The sequence below is a fragment of the Apostichopus japonicus genome, chromosome 16 (genome assembly GCF_037975245.1).
Source record: "Apostichopus japonicus isolate 1M-3 chromosome 16, ASM3797524v1, whole genome shotgun sequence".
NCBI lineage: Eukaryota > Metazoa > Echinodermata > Holothuroidea > Aspidochirotida > Stichopodidae > Apostichopus > Apostichopus japonicus.
The window spans coordinates 40,285,179-40,309,857 of record NC_092576.1 but is presented as its reverse complement, the minus strand read 5'-3'; the positions used below and the strand labels follow the sequence as shown (position 1 = coordinate 40,309,857).

Genomic DNA, 24,679 nt, shown 5'->3' with positions numbered 1-24,679 from the left:
GTAAAGATCTGACCAATCAATGTTAATTAATACAACCACGTATACATATACCAGCATTAAGATCTGACCAATCAAATGTCATTAATATAACCCATATATATTTATAACCGCTGTTAATATCTGACCAATCAACGGTCATTAATAAGACATGTCTGAACTGCGACCAAAGGGGATCGACTCTCGACTCCCAACGTTGTGCCTGTCTAAACTAAACATGTATTACCTGAAGTTATCTCCCATATAAATGTACAGGCGATATACTATGTACCCTAAAAAAAGCCTCGTTGTCTCTAGGGAATTCAACGAAACCGAAAATCCGCGAGACAGAAGGTCCGCGAGACCGATGGTCTTTGCATGGTCCATCGATAGGCGTAATAAGACTTTTTCATTAGAGGGGCTTCAGAGCGGGTCAAAGAGATTATATTGTTTAAAATAGGATATCGCAATATCTAATTATTCAGTTATATTGTATTCTAATATTTCATTTGGGGCAGTAGGGGACGGAAGTCGGAGGAGCGAGACTTTTGAGGGTGGGGGCTTTCGCCCCCTGCAACCCCCTCTGGTTACGCCACTGTGTTCCGTGACCAATGTCAATGGAAATTATGTGTATTAAAACTCGGGTATTTCCACGTGTTATTTATATAAATATATATATATAACTTTACGTAAGCGGAGCGAAATTCGGGCGGCTCGTTGATTGTGAGAACGCACTTTTCTAAGCATCAATAATTGTGAAAAAATCGTAAGGTTTTGCTTCAGAAAATGTTTTTAACTAGTTATTGGAATCTCAATGAATAAAGAAGTACTTGATCTAAACCTTATCATTGCATTTTGGGGGAAGCCAGGTCTTCAAGTGCAAAATATTGCTTTTTCACTAAAGGTTATAATGGTATATTGCAAGTGTATACAGCGTAACTTTCGATGTAGGCTAAGAGGTATGATAGGCCAAGGCCTACCTAGTTCTCATGAATTGTTACCTACATTCAAAGATATCCCTAACAGAAGGAATTCGTATAAATAGTAACAGATTGGGGCACATTGTCGTTACTTATATAGTTTCCTTGCTAAAGTTTTGCACTGATTGTATCGATCGTTTGTGCTCCTAGTAGCGCTGTTTTCTTGGTTACTCTTAATCTTATCGGCTTAAGTATGTGCTAGCTCTGTGGTTGAACATTTTGGAAGGTCATTAATTGGGCTAAGACACGGCGTAGACACGGCGCAAATAGCGCGTAGGAAATTGCGTACAGATACGTATAACAAACTATAATCGCGTATAATCGCGTAGTTAAACGTAGAGTATACGTCTACGCGGAGTTATACGCGAGCGGTATTTGCTAACAGTTATAAACAATGGAACTGTACGGTACTATCTCAGGAGCGGGGGGAGGGGGGGGGGGAGAGTGAATACTTAAAATAAAGTGTTCTCTGTGTTCCCCAGGTTAATACCTGAAACGAACAGTCCTTATTTTCATTCAAATAATAGCATTGTAAGTATCTATTGAAAGCAATGTTGCTCTTATTTCAACTATAGAAAGGGACTTCATTTTCAGAGTTAACACAAACATGTAAACTTAGTAAACTGATTAGTCGATGGATTTACATTCTGTGACTTCAGTTTCAGATATGTATTTCAAAGAAGAGAGATTTTTTGGGAAACTCCCCCTCCCACTTTCAAGGATCTCTTTATCAGTTCTGGCAATTTGGACTGTTGCTATATATCGCCGTTTACCAGTACAAGAAAAGCTAATGCTTTTTTTTTTCTGCTAGTAGACATCAAGATCAAAATCACAGGGTGAGCTGGTTAACAATTGTGTTTCAAAGTCGGCATTATCTCAGTAACATAAGCTCAATACTACTGATTTTATGGGATTACTTTCAATAGCCTGTACAGTAACTGATTGTTATTGTCATTCATGAAAATGCCACTGGGAACTTGATATTAAACACTCCAGCTTTAATGGATTTGTATGGGTTGGCAAGTGACTAAAGTTGTTAAATTCTATTCATGTTAATTACAGCTTAGATCAAGATTTGAAGGTTAGTATACACAGTAGAAAAAATCAAATTATAATTTTGCCCTTCTTTTCCCAACCTTTCTAAACTCGTGAGAAATACAGTGGCACATTTTGTTTCGAAATGAATTATCTGATGATTAATATTGCAAATATGAACCGAACCTTTAATATTCCTTGAACGTGCTTCTTCTGGAATGATATCTGGCTTGATCGAAGCCGGCAGTTTACAGTTGTCGAGACTTCAAATGGAAATAAAGTAATACAGTTAATAAATACATTTCACATATTATAAACTCAAAGAATATCTTTTGCCATCACGTTATTAAATGAGCTGGATATAAATGGATTTATTTGCATCATTTTAGGTGTGAAGAGAGGGGTTTGGAAGGTGTGGATGTATCGGCCCACATTTAGTGACGAGTGATACAAAAACAAACACGTGTGATAGTGCACAAGCGTTAACTTACATAATATTATAATAATAGAAACAACTTATTATTATGCACCATTCCAGGAACTGGTGTAGACTATGACTACACGATGCCCCCTGTTCCTAGTTCCCTAATATATGTACCTCTATCGTTAACCCTCTGACTTACCCGATCCCCACACCACAAAAGGCATGTACGGTGATATACCACTTACGATAGTTCCTTGAATCTTGGTGACTTTATTCCATAGTTTATTAATCCGATCACTTCTTCCTCTGTAAATACTTGTTTATGTCTTCCTGCATTGATGGATACCTTCTCTACTGATGATAGGATTGATAAACAAAGACCGGACTCAAGTCTGATATCTTTACCTTCAAATCCACTGAAGGACCATTCTAGGCGTAGCTCAGATATTGGAATCTGAAGAATAGGAAAGAAAGATCACAGTCATGTTTCCTAAAAAATAGACAAGTACATAGGAAGCCTAAAGATAGCAATTTACGGGTATGGAAACAAATGAAATAATCAACGAATAGCTATAAATTTAAGTATTCATGCATGTAGTATTCATTTTGAATGTAATTATTACCTAAGTTTCCACATAATAAACTACACAATTTAATTAAAAAAAATGTACAGAAATTGACAATTATATATTTTGTGATCACGTTACACGTTAGTCAGTTCATAACATAACAAACGGCTTTTACTTTGTCCACGCTTGCTGCGAACTTTTCGACCAAACATACACGTGATAATGATGTTCCATTTGAATAAACTTAATCAGCTCTAATCGAATGACGAAAACCGCATGTGGGCTTAAAATCTTATAAGTTTGATCCAGATAAAATAATTAGCCCCACTCCTCCTTCGCCTTTGTTATTCTTTCAGCAGTTATTATATTATATTTCATTTGCCTTTAATTCAGTTCTTTAATATTTTACTTAAGCTAAACCTGCCGTTAATAGCCTGCTACAACTCAGTCTGAAAGATATGCGTTAAAAATCCAGTCCCATCAGATTGGCATATCGATAGACCCTAAGCAGCCAAATTAAAATAAGGCAACTGTTAATCAAAACTCTTTGAAATAAGTATGTAAAGAGTGACGGCTGCAGCACATCAAACTTTGAACTCATTTCGAAAAAAATATCTAAGATAGTTTTATAACTTGCATATTTTTAGTAATTTATCACCCCAAAAAATGGTATTCTACTCTCTAAATTTATTTTATAGTAGCGTCTTGTAATTTGCTGGATTTGTAACATTCTTTAAACTCGAAACTGCATTGTGCGTGCTTTTGAAGCAGCAAATAAGTTCATAACATGATCAAAGACCCATAGGTGCAGATCGGTCTTGGATAATATTGGAGACGCGTGTTTGTTCTTTGATACTATATAAGCCGAGCGCGACCATGGGTTCACACGTAGAGTACAAAAATTATTTTGGCAAATATACCTCCCAGATCGCCGGAAATAACACTTCCCAGACCCAATGATGCTCCCAAACCTCCTTAAATTTTAGATCTCATAGCTTAGAAATTTAGTTTGCAAAAAACATGGGTATTTGAAGAAAAAAAATCTGGGGACAAATAATCCAAGTAGAATTTTTTTTACGATTGGTCTGGGGTCCTCTCCCAGAAAACAATTATAGACTGCAGCAAATGGGATTTCCGTCCAATCAAACCAAAATTAGTTCAACCCCTGGCCGACCTCGCGAGGTCCTACGGGGGATAATAAGATTGTTTTTTTTTTTTTTATTATATAAAATAGACACCATTTTCTTGTTTTTGTTCTTTTCTTGGGAAAGTTGTCTATTATTCAGTCCAATATTTAACATATGTGCAAATATAATAAAATGAGACCTGCTGCATGTCATTTGCACAATGCTGGATCAAACTGTGCAAAAGTTCAGTACAAGGGAATTTGAAATGCAGCGTTTGGTCAAGACAACTTGGAGGGGACACGGTATCACATGTCCCCATCACTGAAAAAGTTGGTGAGGACGCGTCTCGCTATCCACACCAGGATATGCGCCCATGGTCAAAGTTAATGTTGTCTGCTTCATCGCGTAAATTACTATGGAGTGCCAAAGCAGTCTCGCTCGACGTCGTGGTATGTATTTCCACCTTAGAACTGCATACTATAATACCAGAAGTTTCTGTGACATGTAGCCATAACAGAACAGAATAAAAAAGGAGAGAAAACGGTCGAAATGGACTGAAAAGAAAACACAATCTATAAATTTGTCAATAAAAACAACTACATTCAAATTCTTATTAGTAACTGGAAAATATTCATGCCTGACGACATGCATCAATTTCGTCATGTTTTACTTAAAGTGCTTATGTTTTACTCTCATTCTCCCATTTCAGCGCTCCCAAAGCCGGCGCCCAGGGCACGTGCCCATTGACCCCTAGCTACGGCACTGTTTATATATTAGACTATATCGTTGGTATCACAAAGAATTCAGTTTGTTGATGAACATCTGTGTGTATTTCTATATTCGGTGTATTTATATGAGGAACTATTCCTTCACGTGTCATATACTATGTTAGCAGACCGTATGAGCAATCTGTTTGTAGTAAATATAGTGATGGTAAAAACCAATACATTTATATTTCTAAAATTATACTTCATTAGCTAAAACCACCTCTCGTGTGTTTCACTCCGAGTGACTGGCGTTACTGTCGCAAACCTACAAATGATATGATGTTTATTCCTCAAGTAGGAAATAGTCACTCTACATGTTGACAGCTACTACTTAACAGTTCAGCGTTTTAAAAAAAAAAAATCGAAAATCGAAAAACTTACCTCTTCCAAATTTAATTTATGTAACCCTTTTCTGTTGTTTCTGCAAAGCGCCATGACCACCTTCGGTCGGATACCGACGCTATACAAGGTGTAATTATTATTATGGTTGTACTTAAAGTGTATGGTAACCTTCTACAATTATGAATACCACAGCTTCTGCTCATTGGTGTGAATAAGAAAATCAACGTTGAAATTCTAGACAATAATAAGGGGAAGATTCTGACATAAAACAGAACATTCCACTACCCGTTCTTGCATCGCATTTTACTGCAATATTGAAATAATTAAATCTAACCCTAGAGATAACTAGTTGATTACACCTGATGTTCCGTCACCTGATGATGCTAATTATGGACTACTCTAACACTTTATGGCAGTAAATTTATGATTCCTATGGTATGTCTATGTTCCTTTGACAAAATATTAATACTGCATTAGGTATATCATCAAATGACCACGTGGTCACATTCGCAAACATGACGATCGATCTGCTAGTTTATTGCTTCCGAAATAAATTTATATTTTATTCGTCTATCAGGGTCTTTCCTGTCTGACGTATTTATTTAAGTATATATGTTATCTCTATATTACGTTTCTCAGTGCCGTAGCTGTTATGACACTAATAAACATGTCAACTAATATTGTCATGATAAGATTCGTTATATTTATGTATAAATCCAAGAACTTGGTACATTATTTACCAATATAAGAGTATCATTAAATAACATTAATAAAGCAAACATACCATTGGTAAAACGAACCGGAATACAAAAAAAACGTAGATTCATAACTTGTGTGATAATGTAAAGTTACTTACATTGAGGTTTGATGCAACTTCTATGAGTACTATCGAAGAGCTCTGGACTTGTCTACTATCAGGACGCCGTAGAAAAACTGTCTTGGAACACAACCGGGGAAGACTAGATTCATCCTGAACCTAGGAATACAAATGTAAAACAAAACACAAGATGATATGTGCAGATTGATGTTTTAATGCGGAATTGATCTATTTGACCGTCCATTAGACAAGTATGATACTCCTGCTTACGTAGCGTTTATCACGACAACAGCTTGTAATCATCAAAACAGGTTCAAGAGGGTCATAGACGGGAACGTAGCTAGCCTTACACGTTTTTTAAAAGGATTTTTCTTACAATTACTTTTCGCATGTGGGGGAATCACCATCTCTAACCGCGTTATCATACCACTGGGTACAAAATCAAAAAGTTTATGTGAAATTCACCTCAAAAAATACATGTTATTTAATGCTTCCAATCCTTGTGCTATAAATTGTCTGTGTAATATACCGGACAACTTTCCTCATACATAAGCCCTCTAAACAGTTACTTACGATGTGTAATGTCTTAACAGAAGCAAAATTTATATCGAAGAAAATGTGATCAACGTATCACTGTTTGGCAATGGAATTTAGTTACTTTTCGTGGTTGTATTTTTTTAGTAAACCTTTGACCAACGTTTATAGATAACATAAGTACCACGGAACGTCAATCTAACTTGAAACGTTGAGTAGGGAGGGGGGATAGGGGTGGAGGGGGTTATGTTAATGAACATAGATGGACCAGGAGCCCGTGAGCGAGTTGGCGCAAATCCTTTATCTGGTGGGGGTCTGGGGGTCAAAGTACCTGAATCCCTGAATTGATATGTCAGTGACCAATATACTTTTAACAAAAGTCACAACTGACAAGTTATTAGACTTAATTTAAGAAAGACTTATCTAATATACATCCGAGTGTAACTTAGGGCCCTTATTATGATTAATCAAATTGAAACTTAAACCGAATACTGAAACATACTTAAAATGTGTACAGAAGAATCAAATCATTTAGTTATAGAAAGTTCTACAAGATGCACACACATGGTATCATAAGTACATTTAAGAAGCACTTTTGGGTAATGTATGGGAGATATAAAGAATATAAACGTGATAAACATATTTATGAATCGTATTTCTACATTAGTTCATGCAGGTGAAGTCTGGAGAGTTCTCTACGTTTATTGTTATCAAAATAAAAAACGTGAAAAACGGTTATTTCATCTGCGATCGTACAATTCTTGATGAGCGGTTAAAATTAAATCTTGTGTTTGTTTTGAACGCAATTCCTACAATGCGTGCCTAGAATCGTGAGATTGAACAACACTGATTAATGAAATCAGAAGAAATTGGTAATTGTGCTTAAAATAGTTGAAGCAGAGCATAGTGTCCAGGCGTTACATTATTGTAGGCCGACTTTCATGAAGGAAGTGGAAATCTCACGGGACAGCTTCTCCCTCCCCTCCGCTGACTACGGTAATACACTTGGCATCAATTGAATTTATCACAAATCAAATATTCTGTGAAAATTAATGGAACTGCTAAAGTAGAACTTGAGATATAATGATTAACATGGTTATAACAACAACGTCATTAACAGCCTAGCAACCAGGCTTAGCACCATACTTGTATCTGCTAAAAACACTAACAACAAAATTCATGTGGTGTTATAGTGCTTGTACATGATAATACAACATACTATAAAATATGAAAATAATATACTAAAAATGAGTTCAGCAAATGTTGAGGGCTTTAATGTCCTGATGGTATTGCATATAGCTTCAGGGTGTATGGGCGTGGCTTCTCTTAACGCTGTAAATGAAATCCGTAATTCTGATTTCAACCCAGTTGAAAGTTCTCTATTTCTTCGGGGAGTTGAACAGATGGGTATAAAACATTAATAACAATTTTACTCATAGAACAATGTTTGAGCTCCCTTTTATGAGATACACGAGTCATTGTATCAAAGTCAATGTGTGTAACAAAATTAATCAAGTCAAATTGTTCAACCCCATGATATGACATCGAAATGAATGAATTCTTCATCCAAGGAAGGTATTGATTTATTTCAATCACTAACTAAATAACGTTAAGAATAGACATCTTTAACCTAACGTGAGAAGCCAATTAAACTATAAAAAAAAACTTGTTTATCTACTTTGTATTTTTTTTTTTTTTGCTATTCCAGGAGAAAGTAATTTGTTCTTAATTATTGGGTGGGGGTTTATACGTTATTTTAATTGTATTTTTCATTCTTATTTAGCTATGAAAGTGTAACATCTGAACATTAAAAAGCACAGATTTATCCCGGTTGCACTTGATATGCAAATATAACATGTAGGAGCTCAAAGCTAATATTTCTGTATCAGAAATAATGAAGTTAGATATTACAACTTAAATATAATATTCTGCCGCAGTAACTTACGGTAAGTACCAATGATTCTTGAGAGTTGCGGAGCTTCCACGTGCCTATTGAGATGTCTAAACTAAATTCATACTTTGATGGTTGCCACAGGACTGGAAAAGACGAAAACCGTATCACTGCGTAAGATATTTACATCACTTCCGTTATAAGTATGGAATGTTGAGATGTTTTTGAATGTTCAAGATTTTTTAGCAACTTCGCAAAAGAAAAGAAAAATCGAGTTAACTTATGTAAAGAGCTAAAAACTATTTCAAATAACAAATTCAAATAAATGTCTACTGCTATTATCATTTTATTAAGAATGAAATGGAAACAAATGTTTTTTTATGAGCATAATATGTTGAGTAATTACTTCCTTAATAGGTCAGTTATTATATGATGCTTGTTATATTTGCATCAGTTACCGACAATAAGCAGCTACACTGGTTGACTTTTTATTTAAATCGGATACTTCCGCTTTCCTTTATTTTGTTAATGAATAGTACTCTGAAATTAACTCTGTTTTTAATTAGTCCGATCATACCTTGAGGATGTTTAGAATTCAGGAAAGTAGATACAAACTTGGTAGAAAATGAGAGTGGCAGCAGGCAGTCAATAAACCTGAGGACAAAAGAGGAAGTTATTTTAATATAACACGAGCTAGTGTATAGCTCATTTTACTTTTTTTTTTTACTCGGATTATGGTGATTCTATTAACGTAACATTTAGTGAGATAAGCAACAAATATGAGTTATTATATTTCAAATTTATTATTACAAGTTTACATTTCCACTTCACCGAATGATTTAAGATCAGAATGTCTTAACGTATAAAATTTGTACTTACATCAATTTCGTTAGCTTATGACATTGTTGTGCATAACTAACTACTCCTAGCAGTTGGTCATTCGTTAATTCTGTTCCCTTTTCTGATCTGATTTCTATCTTCTTAATTGTTGACAGAACTGGAATATGAAACCCAGATTCTAGACTAATACCTTTGTCACTGGCTTCGGAAAGGCTCTTATCCAGTAATAAACAGGAGATTGGAACCTAAACGAAAATGTTTGCATGGAATAAATTATTCATACATACAGGGAAGTGATGACAGCGGTTTAAATAAATACTACTATTCCAATTATATTATTCAGCCGATACATAATTAAATACAAGTTTAATTGTTTCAATCCAGGTATATAATATTGTCGTCACTTGGATTGTTTCGCAAATACGTTTATTTTCATGCTGATTCAAGACACAGCGTCCTAAAAAAAAAAAAAAAAATAACGAACATAATATTGAATGAATGTGATCTCAAATAGCTGCCTTGGAGTATCGCTTTAGTTTATATATATGTACAAAGTGAAGTTTCCTCAGTAAAATAGAATCACAGAGTACATATATTAATCAATGTTCTTTAAATAAATGAATCTACATTCAGTACAGTAGTTTTACAACCACTCTGAGTTTGGTGATGCGACTCTTGCCAAGGTAAGAACGTGGACTGTATGGTACTATCATCGTACTTGACATGCTTTGTATTCAATAATGAAGACATTTTGGTAGCTAATAGATCGATCGTCTACTGTTAACATGCTTCCAAGTGTTGATTTGATGTTCCTCACTTATAGTTGGGGTCTACATTATTTATTAGCGTCCTAATATTAAAAACAAACTTGACGAATCGTAACTGCATTACCTGCTTTTTAGATGCAACATCCAGTATTTGAAGTGTCGATCTCTGCATTACTTTGCTCTCATCCTTACTAATGGTCATAACACTAGACAAAACTAGATCAGACACTATTTTTATCAATCTGTCAGTTTTGTCTTCCTGTTCTAGCATGCACAAAATTGCGAATTTTTTACCCTCAATCTCATTCTGCAAGTATTGGATGATATTTTCCGCTGCAATGTTGTTAAGTCCACACGCAAATCTGTACACATATTGTAGATCAAAAGGATCTACATTCTGCAGAAAATTGTGGATAGAATAAATTCGTCCACTTGCTAATTGTTCAGCAACGTAATGAGCAGCGTACCATTCACAAAATAGTTTGTGATAAAAACGAACTTCTCTTTTGTACTGAATATGGCTTTGTGGGTACAATGTATCTGGAATATTTAGAATTTCTTCTTCCACTAAAATTCCAATACGAATATATCGATCGTAAAATTCATGTCCTAGCTGATTGCGAAGTTGCTCACGATCCCAAACAATTTTCTGGTTCTTTCCACTCAACGCTTCAAAAGCGATTTTATCTAGCTCTTTGTGTTCATTTTCCATTAACTGGAACTTTTCGACGTTGTCATCTTTCATTTTATTTCTCATGTGACTGTGAAAAGAAGCTATCATGAAACGAAAAAAACTAGTTACGGAATTGAATGTCACAAGTTGTACTTTTTCGTACGTCATGTGTGCAAACATGACAAAGAAGAGTGGGACTTGACAGAGGTCATCAAGAACAGGGTTTTTCTGCAATTTTCTCATAATTTTATCAACAGCTTTTCCAGCCTTTCCAATAACCGCCTTTTCAACATACTTTCTGCGCGCCTCTTCACCGAACCCTGTTAGCCGAACACGGTCGGAGTGAGGTGCAATTTCTTGTGGTACACAAGAGGGTCTTGTCGTTAGAATGACTTTAAATCCCTGAAACATTTTTTTCTTCATGATGTGATAAATGTCTGTTTCTGTACTTTCTTGTTCGGGATACTCATCAAAGCCATCAAGTAAAACCAAAACGGATTTCGTTTGATTCAATATTTCGTTTATATCTTCCTCATTGATATCTGAATCCCTCGGTAGAATGAATTGTCTAATCGCACTAAAAATCGATTTAACTCCTCCAAGTTGCCGTAGACGTAAATATATAATAACGTCTACTTCCTTTAACGGTGATGTAGGGATCGACTTGCACCAGTCATAAAGCAACTGTAAAGTCAACGTTGACTTGCCGTAGCCAGGTTCACCTTCAAGAATCTGTCGCTTTGTTTTTATGCAGTTTTTTTGGACTAATTCTTGATAGGATAACAATTTATCCCACTGTGCCTTTCCTTCAGATAAACCTGTCATATATTCAATACCGCCCTCAACAAATATCTTGTCCACGCAATACATCCTATCTTTAACGTAGGGGATTGGTTGCACAGAATCGTACAATATTTCATAATTTGCTTTTAAGTGTCCGATGAAGCGCTCAGCTTTCTCCGAGTAATCTGTGATACGAACAACCATGGTTAGCAATGTATATAATAATTTTCAGTTATATGGATTCGTTAATAATTTGAAATAAAATTGTATCAAACTAAACCCTTGTTGGCGGGCAGAGTCAATCTGAATTAACCAGGCTCTTCACAATAAAGATTTAGATAAATACAAAATATCAACATATCCATCAGTGGCACATATAAGATATCCTTGTGTAGCACTACATGACAAGTATCATTAACATATCATCCACCAGAATAGAGTGTGTCTATGTGTGTACTCATAATTTAGCGATAATGCGCAGTATTTTGGAATCAAGTAGGAATGCATATTTTTTACTACAATACAGTGTTTACGATGTAAGGTGCTTATAAAAGGTTGACCACATCACGACAAGTTTTTGTTCTTCGTTTTGTTAGTGTAATGTATATTACCAATTTACGATATTAAAGTCAAGTTAGTATTTTCTGCAACACATACCATTTTCCAGCATTGGGATACCCTGTGAAAAGGAAAACATACCACTGGTTTTATTATACTTTAACACGATATCATAAAGTATGATATTTTGCATCAACGATACTTCCCATAGCGTTCTCTCCTGTCTACATTTGATTTATATATGAAACTAATTGTCTAAAATTTGTTGAATTAATGGCGGCTGTTTGAGGGACAACAGCAATATTTCCAACAATGTTAAACTGAATGTGTCCCATATATGTATATATATATATATATATATATATATATATATATATATATATATATATATATATATATATATATATATATATATATATATATATATATATATATATATATATATATATATATATATATATATATATATAAATAAATATATATATATATATATATAAATATATATATATATATATATATATATATATATATATATATATATATATATATATATATATATATATATATATATATATATATATATATATATATATATATATATATATATATATATATATATATATATATCAAAGTGTAAACGTATAATGGAAACTTGCTTACATCTTTAGATGATGAAAGCGATTATACAGTTTCATGAATAAAAATAATTACAAATCAACTCCAGTCAAGAACCGCGAAAAAGAGTAACCTTGTTTGCTGCTTTAAGAATATAGTGACTGCCTTCTTTATTTATAAAAAGAAAGTACATTACTAAACATTACCTCACTTTCTGTATCACCAGGCTTAATTCGTTTCGTTTTATTTTTCCTCGCTGAAAATAATACGAGCATGTATTAAAATCCTGATGTAGAATGTTGTGGGTAGCTAAAGATTTTGTCATGGAAAGAAAATTCTTACTTGACTTGCATGGTTTGTGTGAATCTTTTACAAATTACAATTTTCGGTAAATCTGAAGTTCAGTTCTCGTACAGAAATAAATGCAGTTATAGTGGATCAATTTGACCCTAAAGTAATTATGCAATGAACCTTGCATCCTATGTGCTATTTAAATAGAAAAAAAACACACACATGACGAAATAGTATAGTTTATCAGAAAATTATTATCGTTATCCTTAATGTTTCACTTTAATGAAATAATAATCTTGAAAAGGAGTTGTGCAGTGTTCACTCTACCAGAAAGCAACTTAAAGACGACTGTTTGTCTGTTTGTGCATACGTCATGTGTACTTTACATGATGGACACGTACATTTATTCACTAGTAAAGGTTTTTAATTTCACAAAGTTTTCGGTACGTACAGTATATCATCGCTGTAATCATGCATACTATGTTGACATACTGTAGCTACGTCTAGTATTCTATGTTTTTATGCATTTCTGTTGTAGTTGAAAAATAGTTATATACACATATAATCAAAATATATGTAAATCATGTAACATTAATAGTATTATGTACCTCTTATTCTGTATCCAATTACCACAGCGACTGTGATGATGATCATCATCGTGACCACCAATACGGCGATTATGGTTATTGCGGAGGTGTTTGATCTCTGTTCTGTGGGAAGCACTGTTAATAAAACAATATGTGGAAATGTAGCAAACAACAAGTAATCATGGAAACACTTCACAAATCTGCGCATTTAATGCGACGTGTATTGACTTACCATGTGGAAAGAGCAGATCAATCTTCGTAGAAAGGCTGAATAGATCAGCATTCTCTCCTACAGCGCGACACTCGACGGTAACTTTATTTTGAGTTGTTTGAGGAAAGTCAAAATTAACTGTCAGAGATATATCATACAAGTCACCCATCTGTGTCTCCTTAAATTGATGTTGTGTAAAGTCAATTGTTGTTTGCTCTCGAAAGACTCTCCATTCAAGAGCCACTTTAGGTCTTATTCCCAGCACCGAGCAAGTCAAAACGTCCTGAGGTTGTTTCTCCAAGACGCAATATTGTTGGTGATTGCATCCAGCTATGACTGGAAAAACTGGAGTTGGATCAACTGAAAGGCAATAATGTATCAAATAGATTATATGTTTGTATATTTTGTGTAAGTTTTCGAGCATTTCGTTCCTGAAACTGTTTCGAGGTCCAATGGCATATAGCATGGAGGAGTTAAACTATGTGCCAAAACGAAAAAGTATCTTGCGATACTGCATTTTCTCTATAACGTTAATAATATGCCTAATAGTTTAAAGTATTATGCAATTTGGGAAACGTATATTTGCAAATATACTATTTTGGTGATACAGTAGAGACTGAGAAGCATAAAAGATAACATGATATAAACCGTCTTACCCATCACTAGCACATCGTACAGCACAATGCCCCCACTGAAACCGTTATCGTAAACACACGCGTATAGTCTTTCGTGTTCTACCAACGTGTTCTGTAAAGAAAGACTGCCCTCATCTTCTAGCTTGTATTCGTTGTTGCCGATCATTGTGTGATTACTTTTGTGAAAGATGCTTACATACAGAGTTTCAAAAGCCACTTGTTCATGTGACCACTTCCAAATGACTAAATTAAATCCAAGGTCTGTACAGGATAAATTCATCGGTGAATAGATATTCAAATATATTCTAATGGGAGTTGCCAAAGAAGTGTAATCCATCTCTTTTTCAATCAAAAGAACGTTTTCTTCTTCCACCAGATTCAGTGGTACACTATTAGCTCGGCAGACCAGAAGACTTAAAACAGATGACTCTCTGAAAGAGAACGTTGTTGTAACATGTGATGTATATATTACGTTATCAGTTGTGAAATTCCTGTAGTTTGATGGTAGGATGTGATCGCCACCATGAGTTCTTATCGTCCAACTCAATTTGACTGCGGGACGGCTATCTCTGACAAAGCAGTTAACCTCAACGGAATGAGCTGTCGACTTAACACATGTAATACCGTATGTGTTCGAACACCCCTGGATGACGGGAATGGTTATAGCTGGTTTCACTAGAAAGAAGAACATTGAAGATTACATTCTCTTGTATTGATCACATTGATTATTGATGAACACATGACTGTATCTGAAAGTTATTGAACGGCGATGATTGTTGTATCGCGTTTCCATGTGAAGAACCGTAAAAGATCAGTTTGATATATTTAGTTATTTTGACACACTTTGAGACCTACCTACGGAATTGTACGAGAGACTTTATCACATTGACCGGTTACCAAACGGATTTATCTAAGTAGTTAACCGTAATTCACGGTTATGCATAGGAAGATTAATAGCGTTTAAACCAATGCCACCACAAACTAGAACAACTGTATTTGTATACAAACACGTGTCATTGTAGTGTGCAGTGGAGGTGAAAGTTAGTTAGTTGTTGATATACAATGGAGTGGCCTTTGTTACTGCAACCCTTTTATAGTTCTTTCGGTCAGTTCAGCGCATGATCCTATAACGTAGGCTACACCAACGCTAGGCTTTATGGTGTAATGTTTCTAGAGAGTACTCTAGCTAACATACACCTGTAATATAAACGAATAAATGATGACTGAAACCATCACAACCGAGCTGTCAATCACGAATCATGCCTGTTTCGGATGTGACAGAGCATACACAGAGTCCTGGACACTGATTGGTCAAATTGAACAACATGCTAACGTTAAGGCACCCTGCTTAGTTAGCGAAATTTTGTGAACGTACCGTGGTATAAAGAAAATCTAATGGACGATTAATCTAACGAATACATATAGACCTACATTCTATAATTGCAAATGTAACACCCTCCGGTCTATTTAATACTGCTTTGTCGATTTCCTGGCCCTGATTTATCATAATCAAAAACACGTAATATAAGCCAAATACGGCCATAGAATGCAATGCCAAGCCACAGAAATAACGTTACAAGTGCCTATGTTGCATGAGCTGAATTAGTACAGATAACGCCAGTCGTTGCGGTTAAATAAGATTAATATTAGTTGCAGGATGTTGTTTACTAAAATACGTTCGAATGTTACCGATCTTGTTTAATTTGAGAACAACGAACCAAAGTAGATAAGTGTACGTAGTGTTTTGAAGAAGTTTGCTACTCAAGGGGAGCTGTACTCGTAACGTGTGCAAAATTAAATGCTCGCCGCCACAAATATTTGCAAATCTGGGTCTTAACTTTTTCCTGCATGTATTTTGTCCATGTGTTTTGTGCATGAATTTTGAAGTCCTTCCGCTACCTTGATTTTACCTGAAATACATTACACTCTTTGATCATGTTTACATGTATGCAGCAGAGGCTTTTTTTGCCATCATCTGAAAGATACTCGTTTTTGTGCAATATCACTTTAACCCTTTTTAATAATATGATTTCCTGTTTGAAACTTGAATTTGGAGTAGAGGCCTAGAGGCGGTGGGACGGGGCATTTTCGTTGTTTTATCTAATTTGGATAAATTTCATAGAACATTATTATAATATATATGTCAGATCTACTATGTAATAATTTTTTTTGAAACGTTACTGGTATTGTAACAGTTGAAGGAAATGTGCTCTGTTTCTTTCTAAAAGTGTTTTGTTTTTGTCTTGTCCCAATGATTCAATAAACCAGTAATGCTTCTAATTTTAGTGTATCCGATAGTGCAACATCTCCAACAAACATGGAAGTATCTTTTAGAACACTGACAAATATTAAGCCACAATTTCCTTTTTTACAGAAAAAGAAACAACTCCGAAACCTGCCAACAACCAAACAAATACTTCAAATGCACCTCCTACTATATTCACCGATCAAACCTTGCCAATGAAAAGGTGCAACGCAAGTTAACTGTGAAGCCAATCGATAGCACGTCGGAAAGACTATAAATAATACTGCAAAGAAAAGGTTCAATCTTATTTTTACCCAACTGAAAAAAAACGGCCCGCCTCGCCCCCGAAAAATTGAAATAGCATTGTAGTGCACTCTTTTCCCAGTCATTTAGGGACACATTCTTTGTAGGCATCAACTAATTAATTCACTTGTAAGTATTTTACAGTAAAGACATTTATTTCAAAATGTTTCAATTTCCAGAAAGAAGAGTATTTCTACAGTATGTGGAATTTAAAAACATGTATGTATGAGTAAATGAACATATTTTCTTCTCCAATTTTTAGCTAGCAAATCAGCTCTATCACCAACCATCCCTTTCATATCTTTTGTTACCGAATAAGAGGGAACATGAAATTGCTTATTCACTTTAAAACATTCTCACATCATAATGCTGAAGCTCAATTCGAGTATAAATCATAGACAGTGTAAATATTTTTGAGACGATTTGATATATTTGACCTTTTGACCCCTTAACGCACTGCCATTGAAAATTGCAAGTTCCACTGTGAGTTTGTGTAAAGCAGATAAAAGCAAAAATAACAACTCTTTAAAACATATTTAATTTCCTGAATTATTGCATATTTTGCTGAAGACATATATATCTAAATCAAAGAAAAACTCTACTGAACTAATATTGACCAAACCGTGTTCACCACATAGAAATCATAACAATGGAGAACTCTGAGATAACTTGTAGCTTTAGGAGTTATCATGATTACAATGTTTTTAGACTCCCAAGTATGAAGTTCAAGAAAGATGTATTTTTTGAGTTAACATGTTTGCAAGGTTATCAGAAATTGACCTCTTTTGAACTCAAAAGATCTTTGAAAGTCGCAGATAAGAATAGCGTTTATTTTAGTCAATACGACGGATCCACATACCAAATATGCAGTTAATACATCTTTAATTTTGTTTTTTAATTGCGTGTTTACAAGTAAGTTTCACTTACACACACCCATCCACACAGGGCCAATTTCAAGTAAAACATAATTACATTGTTATTAATCCACTTAAGTTACTGAATTGTGTGGGAGCGGTTTTTTAATAATGATAATAATTGCTAAATTAATTGCTGAAAGCTACATACCAGTTGTTTGCACACAGATATTCTTCGAAATTCTAAACCCCGAAATGGAGATTGCCGTTGATACTCGGTATACAGATTCATGGCTCACGGTCACGTTATTTATAAGTAACGATCCGTTAGGATAAATATCATATTCTCCAGATTCGTAGCCATCTCCAATTTTCTCACCATTATGGAGTAACAAAAGGGTCTTCCTTTTGTTAACATTCACCCAAGCTATAATTGCCATAGAGCTTCCATTGCAATGACACGGAATTAGTCCTACTGTACCAATTTCGACATGCTGTGTCCGTTCGCATTCTTTATCTTCTACCGTAGTTGCTGTACAATGGGAAAACATGAAATGTGCTATGTCATAGTTCTCGAACTCAGCAGTGGTTTCATTTACTTAAGGCGTTAAATTATTCTATTTAGAAACGATAAAATCTACAGATTAAAGAACAAAGCAATTCAGAGTGAGACCGCTCCCAGTGGTTCCTTGCCTTTAAATGTTATACATATATGTAGCATAATTGCAGTGTGCAATCTAACAATGGCTGAAGTTCAGATGGAGAGCAGTATAAATCTAGAAATATTCAATGCTTACATGGTTTGATAACAGAATCGTGTGACATGATACCAAAGCGATGAACGAAAGACAAAGGGACGTCTTTTCTTGTTAATAAATGTGTTGTACTTGCTCTATCAAACAGCAAAGAGCTGACTTTGCCTTTTTAATTGTTATCCTGATGAGATCCCTTTGAAATGTTGACCTTTGTTGACCCCAAATGATATTGACATTCACACAAATAATCCCGTTGTCTACTCATTAGATTCAGGCCAAATATTATCTCTGTAATGTAACTATCGTGTCTACAAGGATTTGTTTGTAAGGATTTACAGATTGTCACTTTTGATAACCTTAAATGATCTTTGACCTCCACAAAATTCAATAAGGTCCTAGTACTGATTATAGAAAAGCCGCATGCCAAATATGAGAGCCACTAAAGTTTCCTATCTGGAGATATCGGGTATACAAGGATTCCAAGTTTTACCCCTATTGACCTTAAATGAACTCTGACTTACACAAATTTGTGTAAACACTTTTCACTACATAAGACATATATTAGCACATAAAAGCTCATTATTTGAAGTTCATGTTCTAAAGATACAGCAATTTTTATATAAATAGGGCAGTCTACTATACGTGGCAATACACACCTCCACCAAAAACAATGGGTTTTTCCTCTCAATGTGGTGCATCCACACAAGTATGGGAAGTATCCATGGTTCTTACCTTCATATTTCATGTTTTCAGAGTTTTACCTCTACTGACCTCAATTAAACGTTGACCTATATCACCAACAGGATTCTTTTACTCCATATTGCAAAACCATATATCATGTATTAGAAATATACATTGTTGCTATGAGGTGTCATGTTTAAAAGTTCTCACAGCTTGACCGCTGGTGACCCAGACACCTCCACCAAAACAATCACACAAAAACCAATATAACGCATCAACAATCACATGAAAAGTATGACAACTATCTATGCCTCCTATCTTGAGATATTATGTTAACACGATTTCCAGTGTTCACAATCTGGTGGCCTCAGGTGACATTTGAGCTCCACGATAAGCTATAGTATCCGTTATGTCAAGATGACACATGCAAATGCTAAGTAAGACAAATATTAATTCTCCCAATCTTGAGATAAACTTTTGAAAATGTTTTCAGTATTTGACATCTGATGACCTAGCTGACCTTTGCCCTCCACCAACAACAGTGTTCTTCTACTCAAAATGTCGCATACATATTCCAAGTATAACAATTATCCTAACATCTAATCGTGAGATATTATGCTAACAACATTTTCAGCGATTGACCTCTGGTGACATTAGATAATATTTGACCTCCACAATCCTACGCAATATGGAAAATGCATCTATCATACATGAGAAGAATCGATTATATGGAAAATTGAATTTCATATTTGAAAAGTTTTCAGAGTTTGACCACTCGTGACCCAGATGACTTATGACCTCTTCAAAACAAAACAAGAAAACATAATAACGCATCCTCATGATAAGTATGAGAAGTAATCATGCCTCGTATCTTGTAATATCCTGTTTACAAGGTTTTCAGTGCTTGACATCTGGTGAATTCAGATGATGAGCGATCTCTACCTAAACAACTCAGTTTTTCTGTTAATTATGGTGCATACATGGCAAATATGAAGAGTATTCATACTTCCTATCATGAGATATCATGTTTACAACGTCTTCAGCGTTGGACCTCTAGTGACCTCATATGATATTCGACCTCGGTCACAAGCAAAACAGTTCTCATACTTACTGTAATGCATTTACATGCCAAGTATGAAAAGCATCCACGGTTCCTAACATAGGTTTTCAGCGCTTATTCTCTTTTGACCTCCATCAAGAGCAATAGGGATTTTCAACTTGATATTGGGCGTCTAAAAACCAAGTATGAAAACTATCCACGGTTCCATTCTTGTAATATCGTGTACACAAGCGGGCGTCACTCACACCAACACACGCGCCGTCGTGACTACATAGGAAAGACGTGCACGTTTGCAAACTATTGTGTGGTAATTTATAAATAGACTCTTACGATATTCAGGCACGACAGAGCAGCTACTGGTAGGTACGTTATTAATGCTTATTCACCTTTCACTTGATTACTACTTACCTGACGATGTTGCAATTATTACCGTGAACGCAAAAAGGAGTCCTGTGTCGAGAATCGCCATGTTTTCTCATATGTCCGAGAAAACCATTGAAGGATGATATATCTGCTTAATTTGTTTTGTTCTGAAAACAAACAATTGGTGACAATAGGATATATATATATTTTTTATTCTGAAAAAATAAAAAGGAAAGCGAAGAAAAAGGTGACAGGGAACTGTGAAGCTGTTAAACATATCCTAGCAATAACCGGGTAACCGTTTTAACCATAACCAGCTTCTACTTATAATACTACTGATGAGAATCGGGTTATCTAGCAAATAAATTAGTTTCATAACGATTTCTACAAGTTATTGAATGCCAAGGAGGCAGCTTGAAACTTTTTATAGTATAAATATGTTGTTAAGGTACAACGAAAAATACGCATGTATTAGGTCGGGGTATATAAATTGTTAGTTGACATGTCTTTGCACATTTTAAATACTTATTTGACATTTATTGGGCATATACCATTTTTTGTCCCAGTCATCTAAACCTTGTTGGCCCATGTGGGTTTTACTTTTCACATAGTGGGGTTAACATGGGTGTGAAATAACCGTGGAGTACATATTTATGTTAGTTATGTGTGGGAAGTGGTCTACGTGGTCTACCTTTCACATTTTCGACCTTGCCAAATGTTTGTGGGCTACAAGTTGGTAAATATTGTGGGTTAATTTTTGGATGACTTATTGGGTCCCATGTGGGGTTTGACATGAGTTATAAATGGGGGAAATCAGTGTGGATAAACCAAGGAAAAATCACACTAATTTCTTTGTTGGTACAATATGGGCTGCCTACCGCTAATTAATGTGAGTATACAGTGTGATATAAACATTGGCCCCATGTGGTAATCCGAGTTGGAGTGGTTGCAAAAATTTATGGAGGGGCACCAATAATTAAAGGGAGGGCCACAATAATGATGTGCTATTTCTTGTGAATCTGTTGTTAACGTGATATTGGGACAAATCAAGAGGTGGATGGAAGAACACTGATCTGAAAGTAAATGGGCATGCCCACTGGGCCCTGTCTGACTGTCCTTCTGGTAGATAGGCACTGTATATCCCAAGAAATACAGATCGAGCAGCAAGAAAGTATTTTCTATTATCTTTGCTACTTACATTGCATCTGGCAGAAAGATTGCCTTACGCTTATGTGTCCAAAAACAAGTAGGCAATTCTACTTTCTTGTCATATTTCATGTAATGTCATTTCGGTGAAAAAGTTGGACAGACAGGGTTTGCATCTTTTTCTTAGAGTTATGGTAGAAAGACACACACAAAAACTACTTTATATAGCCTATATGATTTTTACTTCCCTTGTTTGTAACAGATAAAGTTAAACTTAATGACATCAACATACATAATACTAATTTTAGTATATGTTTGGGCAAACTTTGTGACGATAACATGAATGTTCGCCACAATATGACTTGCTTATATATATATATATATATATATATATATATATATATATATATATATATATATATATATATATATATATATATATATATATATATATATATATATATATATATATATACAGTGCTGCCACGTCGAGGCTACCGTATCAAACACGTCGCGAAGTTTGGCGACGGTTCTCGACTTTGACGTTTTGTGATACTTTCATTAAAAAAAAATATATAAAAAAAAGAAGAAATCTCGCACAGGAAGTCGTGCACTACCACACAATATATCAACATTATACTCGGTCATCGTAAGTTATTATCGTTTGCACAACTCACAAACAGTAACCACTTGTATAGCTCTTATTTGCGAAGTCCTGGTAGAAAATTAGCAAAAAACAAAATATCTGCGTTTTCTATAACACTAGTTCTAACCTCTTTTCAAATGAACGATCACATTGCCCACCGACTTGAGAAACATGAAACTGTGTGCTAGTACTTTTTTGGTTGAAACGACACATGCCTATCCTTCCTGTTGTTACTTATGTTGTATGATTCGTTAGTCTGTTTGACCAACTACGTTGAACGCTTAGGCTGCATATCGTATACGAGCTGTCGTCAAATGTACCACATATTTTTTCGCACAATTTTAAAGATGGAATCAACGTTTGGCGACACTTTCATATAATATGTGAAGTTTGTTCGTAGGTTTCATTATTTCACAAGTACATCATTACCGTACCCTGAAATTTCTTTATTTGCTGTGAAGTTGTTGGAAATATAAGTAAAATCTTTCACCTTTTTAATGTGAAAAATCTCTTCCATTAGGAACATTTTAAGTCGGGTATGATTCAATTGATGTAACCCATCCATGGGGTTGGGGATATATAACCAAATTACGGTTCATGGCAGGATCAGATTATTTATTTCAATAAAACTAATTTCAAACAAGTAGAGTGCCTTGAATAAATTCAAATTGTTCATTTCGTGTCTCCAATGATAATGATAATGATTCACGAACATGTCCGTTACCATATCAGATGCAAAATTTATTGCACATTACCTTTATGGAGACAATTACAAGTCGACAAATCTAAAACCACGTGTAAACTACAAACACGTTTTTCTTTAAAGGGAATCAACAGGGACGTTTGGACTATCTTGTTCTTACTTCCACAACTCAAGACGTCTGAAGTGTGGGAATAAACCTTAAATCCATGATGGAGGTTTACCCTTTGAGGGATTTGTTTAACCATAACAAACTATCCCAACATAAACACCTTATTTACTGCATTTGTACACTGTGGTTTATCATCAATCGCACTCTGTATTTCATATTGTGTGAATATCTGTTGTTTAACATGAATGTTAATGTTTATGAGATTTTCATTGGTATTAAAGGAATTTCTCTTTGATTTCAATGTGCAATGTTTCGAGGGAGCTCTATGATGAATTGATAGTAGTCTCGTCATAAGTGACAAGTTTTTCTTCCTTGATATAATTGTATGTAACATGAGGACCCTTAGGATAATCTTGATATGTCCAGTCCTATACAAAGGAAATAAATGAAAATACAGAAACTTACCCTTTAATTTTGTAAGTTGTCACAATATCCTTTGACAATAGTTTACTAGACACTGAATAAATGTTATTTTTTCTTGTCAGTGTAGTATATCCACGGACGCGAGAAGATCCAGGTATTGTAACTTAAGAATAAGCGTTTGTGAAACATCGAACTTTGTAACAATTCAGTTGTCGTTGAAGATTTTCAATCGGAACAAAATTCATAAAATCCGTGTACATTTATGTCTTTATTATAGGATATACACTACCATAATTATTAACTAGTCGGATTGGCTCATAAAGACATACTGCTGAATTTCCGTAGTCAGTTTTTTAATTACATCTAACATTGTCTCAAAAACCGTTATACTTACACATTCCGAAGAAGAAAAACCGTTTGTCAACGTGTACACAATTAGGTATTTGGGCAAAGCAAAGCAAAAGCGATCACAAATTATTGTTTACAAGTAAGCACACGGAGCTTCCAAGACCTTTCCAAACTTATAGAAACTAATGAAGTGTCTGAGGTATACAAATATTGAGAACTATAAATGTTACAGAACGGGGTAACTAAACAGTTCCAAACAAGTTATGTTTCCTTCTATTCCTACGAAGCCTAAAATTCTGAACACTGTTGCCATGTAGGGTAATGATTCGCTACTGATAATTTTCAAATTATTATAGCTATGCAATGGTGTGTGACAATATCTATCAAAAGAGGTGACGACTTGTATGCTCAGTTTGATGACGCATATGGAATCTACCATTTGGGGGGGGGGTGCATGTTAACATTATCGTCGAATACTCCTAAACATTACTATTACGGAACCATTTCATGTGATTATATATGAAAATCATAATATGCAGCACGTGCGTCCGCCAACAGTGATGCAGTAGTATCTCTGACAACAAACACACTGTTTAGACTTAAATTGTTAATCCACCTTTA

At 34.9% G+C, this 24,679-nt stretch overlaps 2 protein-coding genes across 4 annotated transcripts; both read right to left on the bottom strand.

Moving 5' to 3' along the window:
* Positions 1–8,928: 8,928 nt before the first annotated feature.
* Positions 8,929–14,235, bottom strand: LOC139982942 (uncharacterized). Its single transcript, XM_071996159.1, has 7 exons — positions 13,809–14,235; positions 13,598–13,711; positions 12,905–12,954; positions 12,183–12,204; positions 10,194–11,710; positions 9,342–9,547; positions 8,929–9,116 (listed from the first exon to the last, which is right to left on the bottom strand). Exons 1-7 carry the CDS (start codon positions 14,209–14,211, stop codon positions 8,951–8,953), a joined length of 2,478 nt encoding a protein of 825 aa, XP_071852260.1. The 5' UTR covers positions 14,212–14,235; the 3' UTR covers positions 8,929–8,950.
* An 84-nt stretch (positions 14,236–14,319) lies between these two features.
* LOC139983526 (uncharacterized) lies at positions 14,320–24,412 on the bottom strand. Of its 3 annotated transcripts, none has more exons than XM_071997141.1 (4): positions 23,753–24,412; positions 20,729–20,850; positions 18,036–18,356; positions 14,320–15,097 (listed from the first exon to the last, which is right to left on the bottom strand). In XM_071997141.1, the coding sequence occupies exons 2-4, from the start codon at positions 20,787–20,789 to the stop codon at positions 14,346–14,348; spliced, it is 1,134 nt and encodes a 377-aa protein (XP_071853242.1). In that variant the 5' UTR covers positions 20,790–20,850; positions 23,753–24,412; the 3' UTR covers positions 14,320–14,345. The 3 variants fall into 3 exon arrangements, with proteins under 3 accessions (XP_071853242.1, XP_071853244.1, XP_071853243.1); XM_071997143.1 differs by having other exon boundaries at positions 20,729–20,852; positions 23,756–24,412; XM_071997142.1 differs by lacking the exon at positions 23,753–24,412 and having other exon boundaries at positions 20,729–22,202.
* Positions 24,413–24,679: the final 267 nt, after the last annotated feature.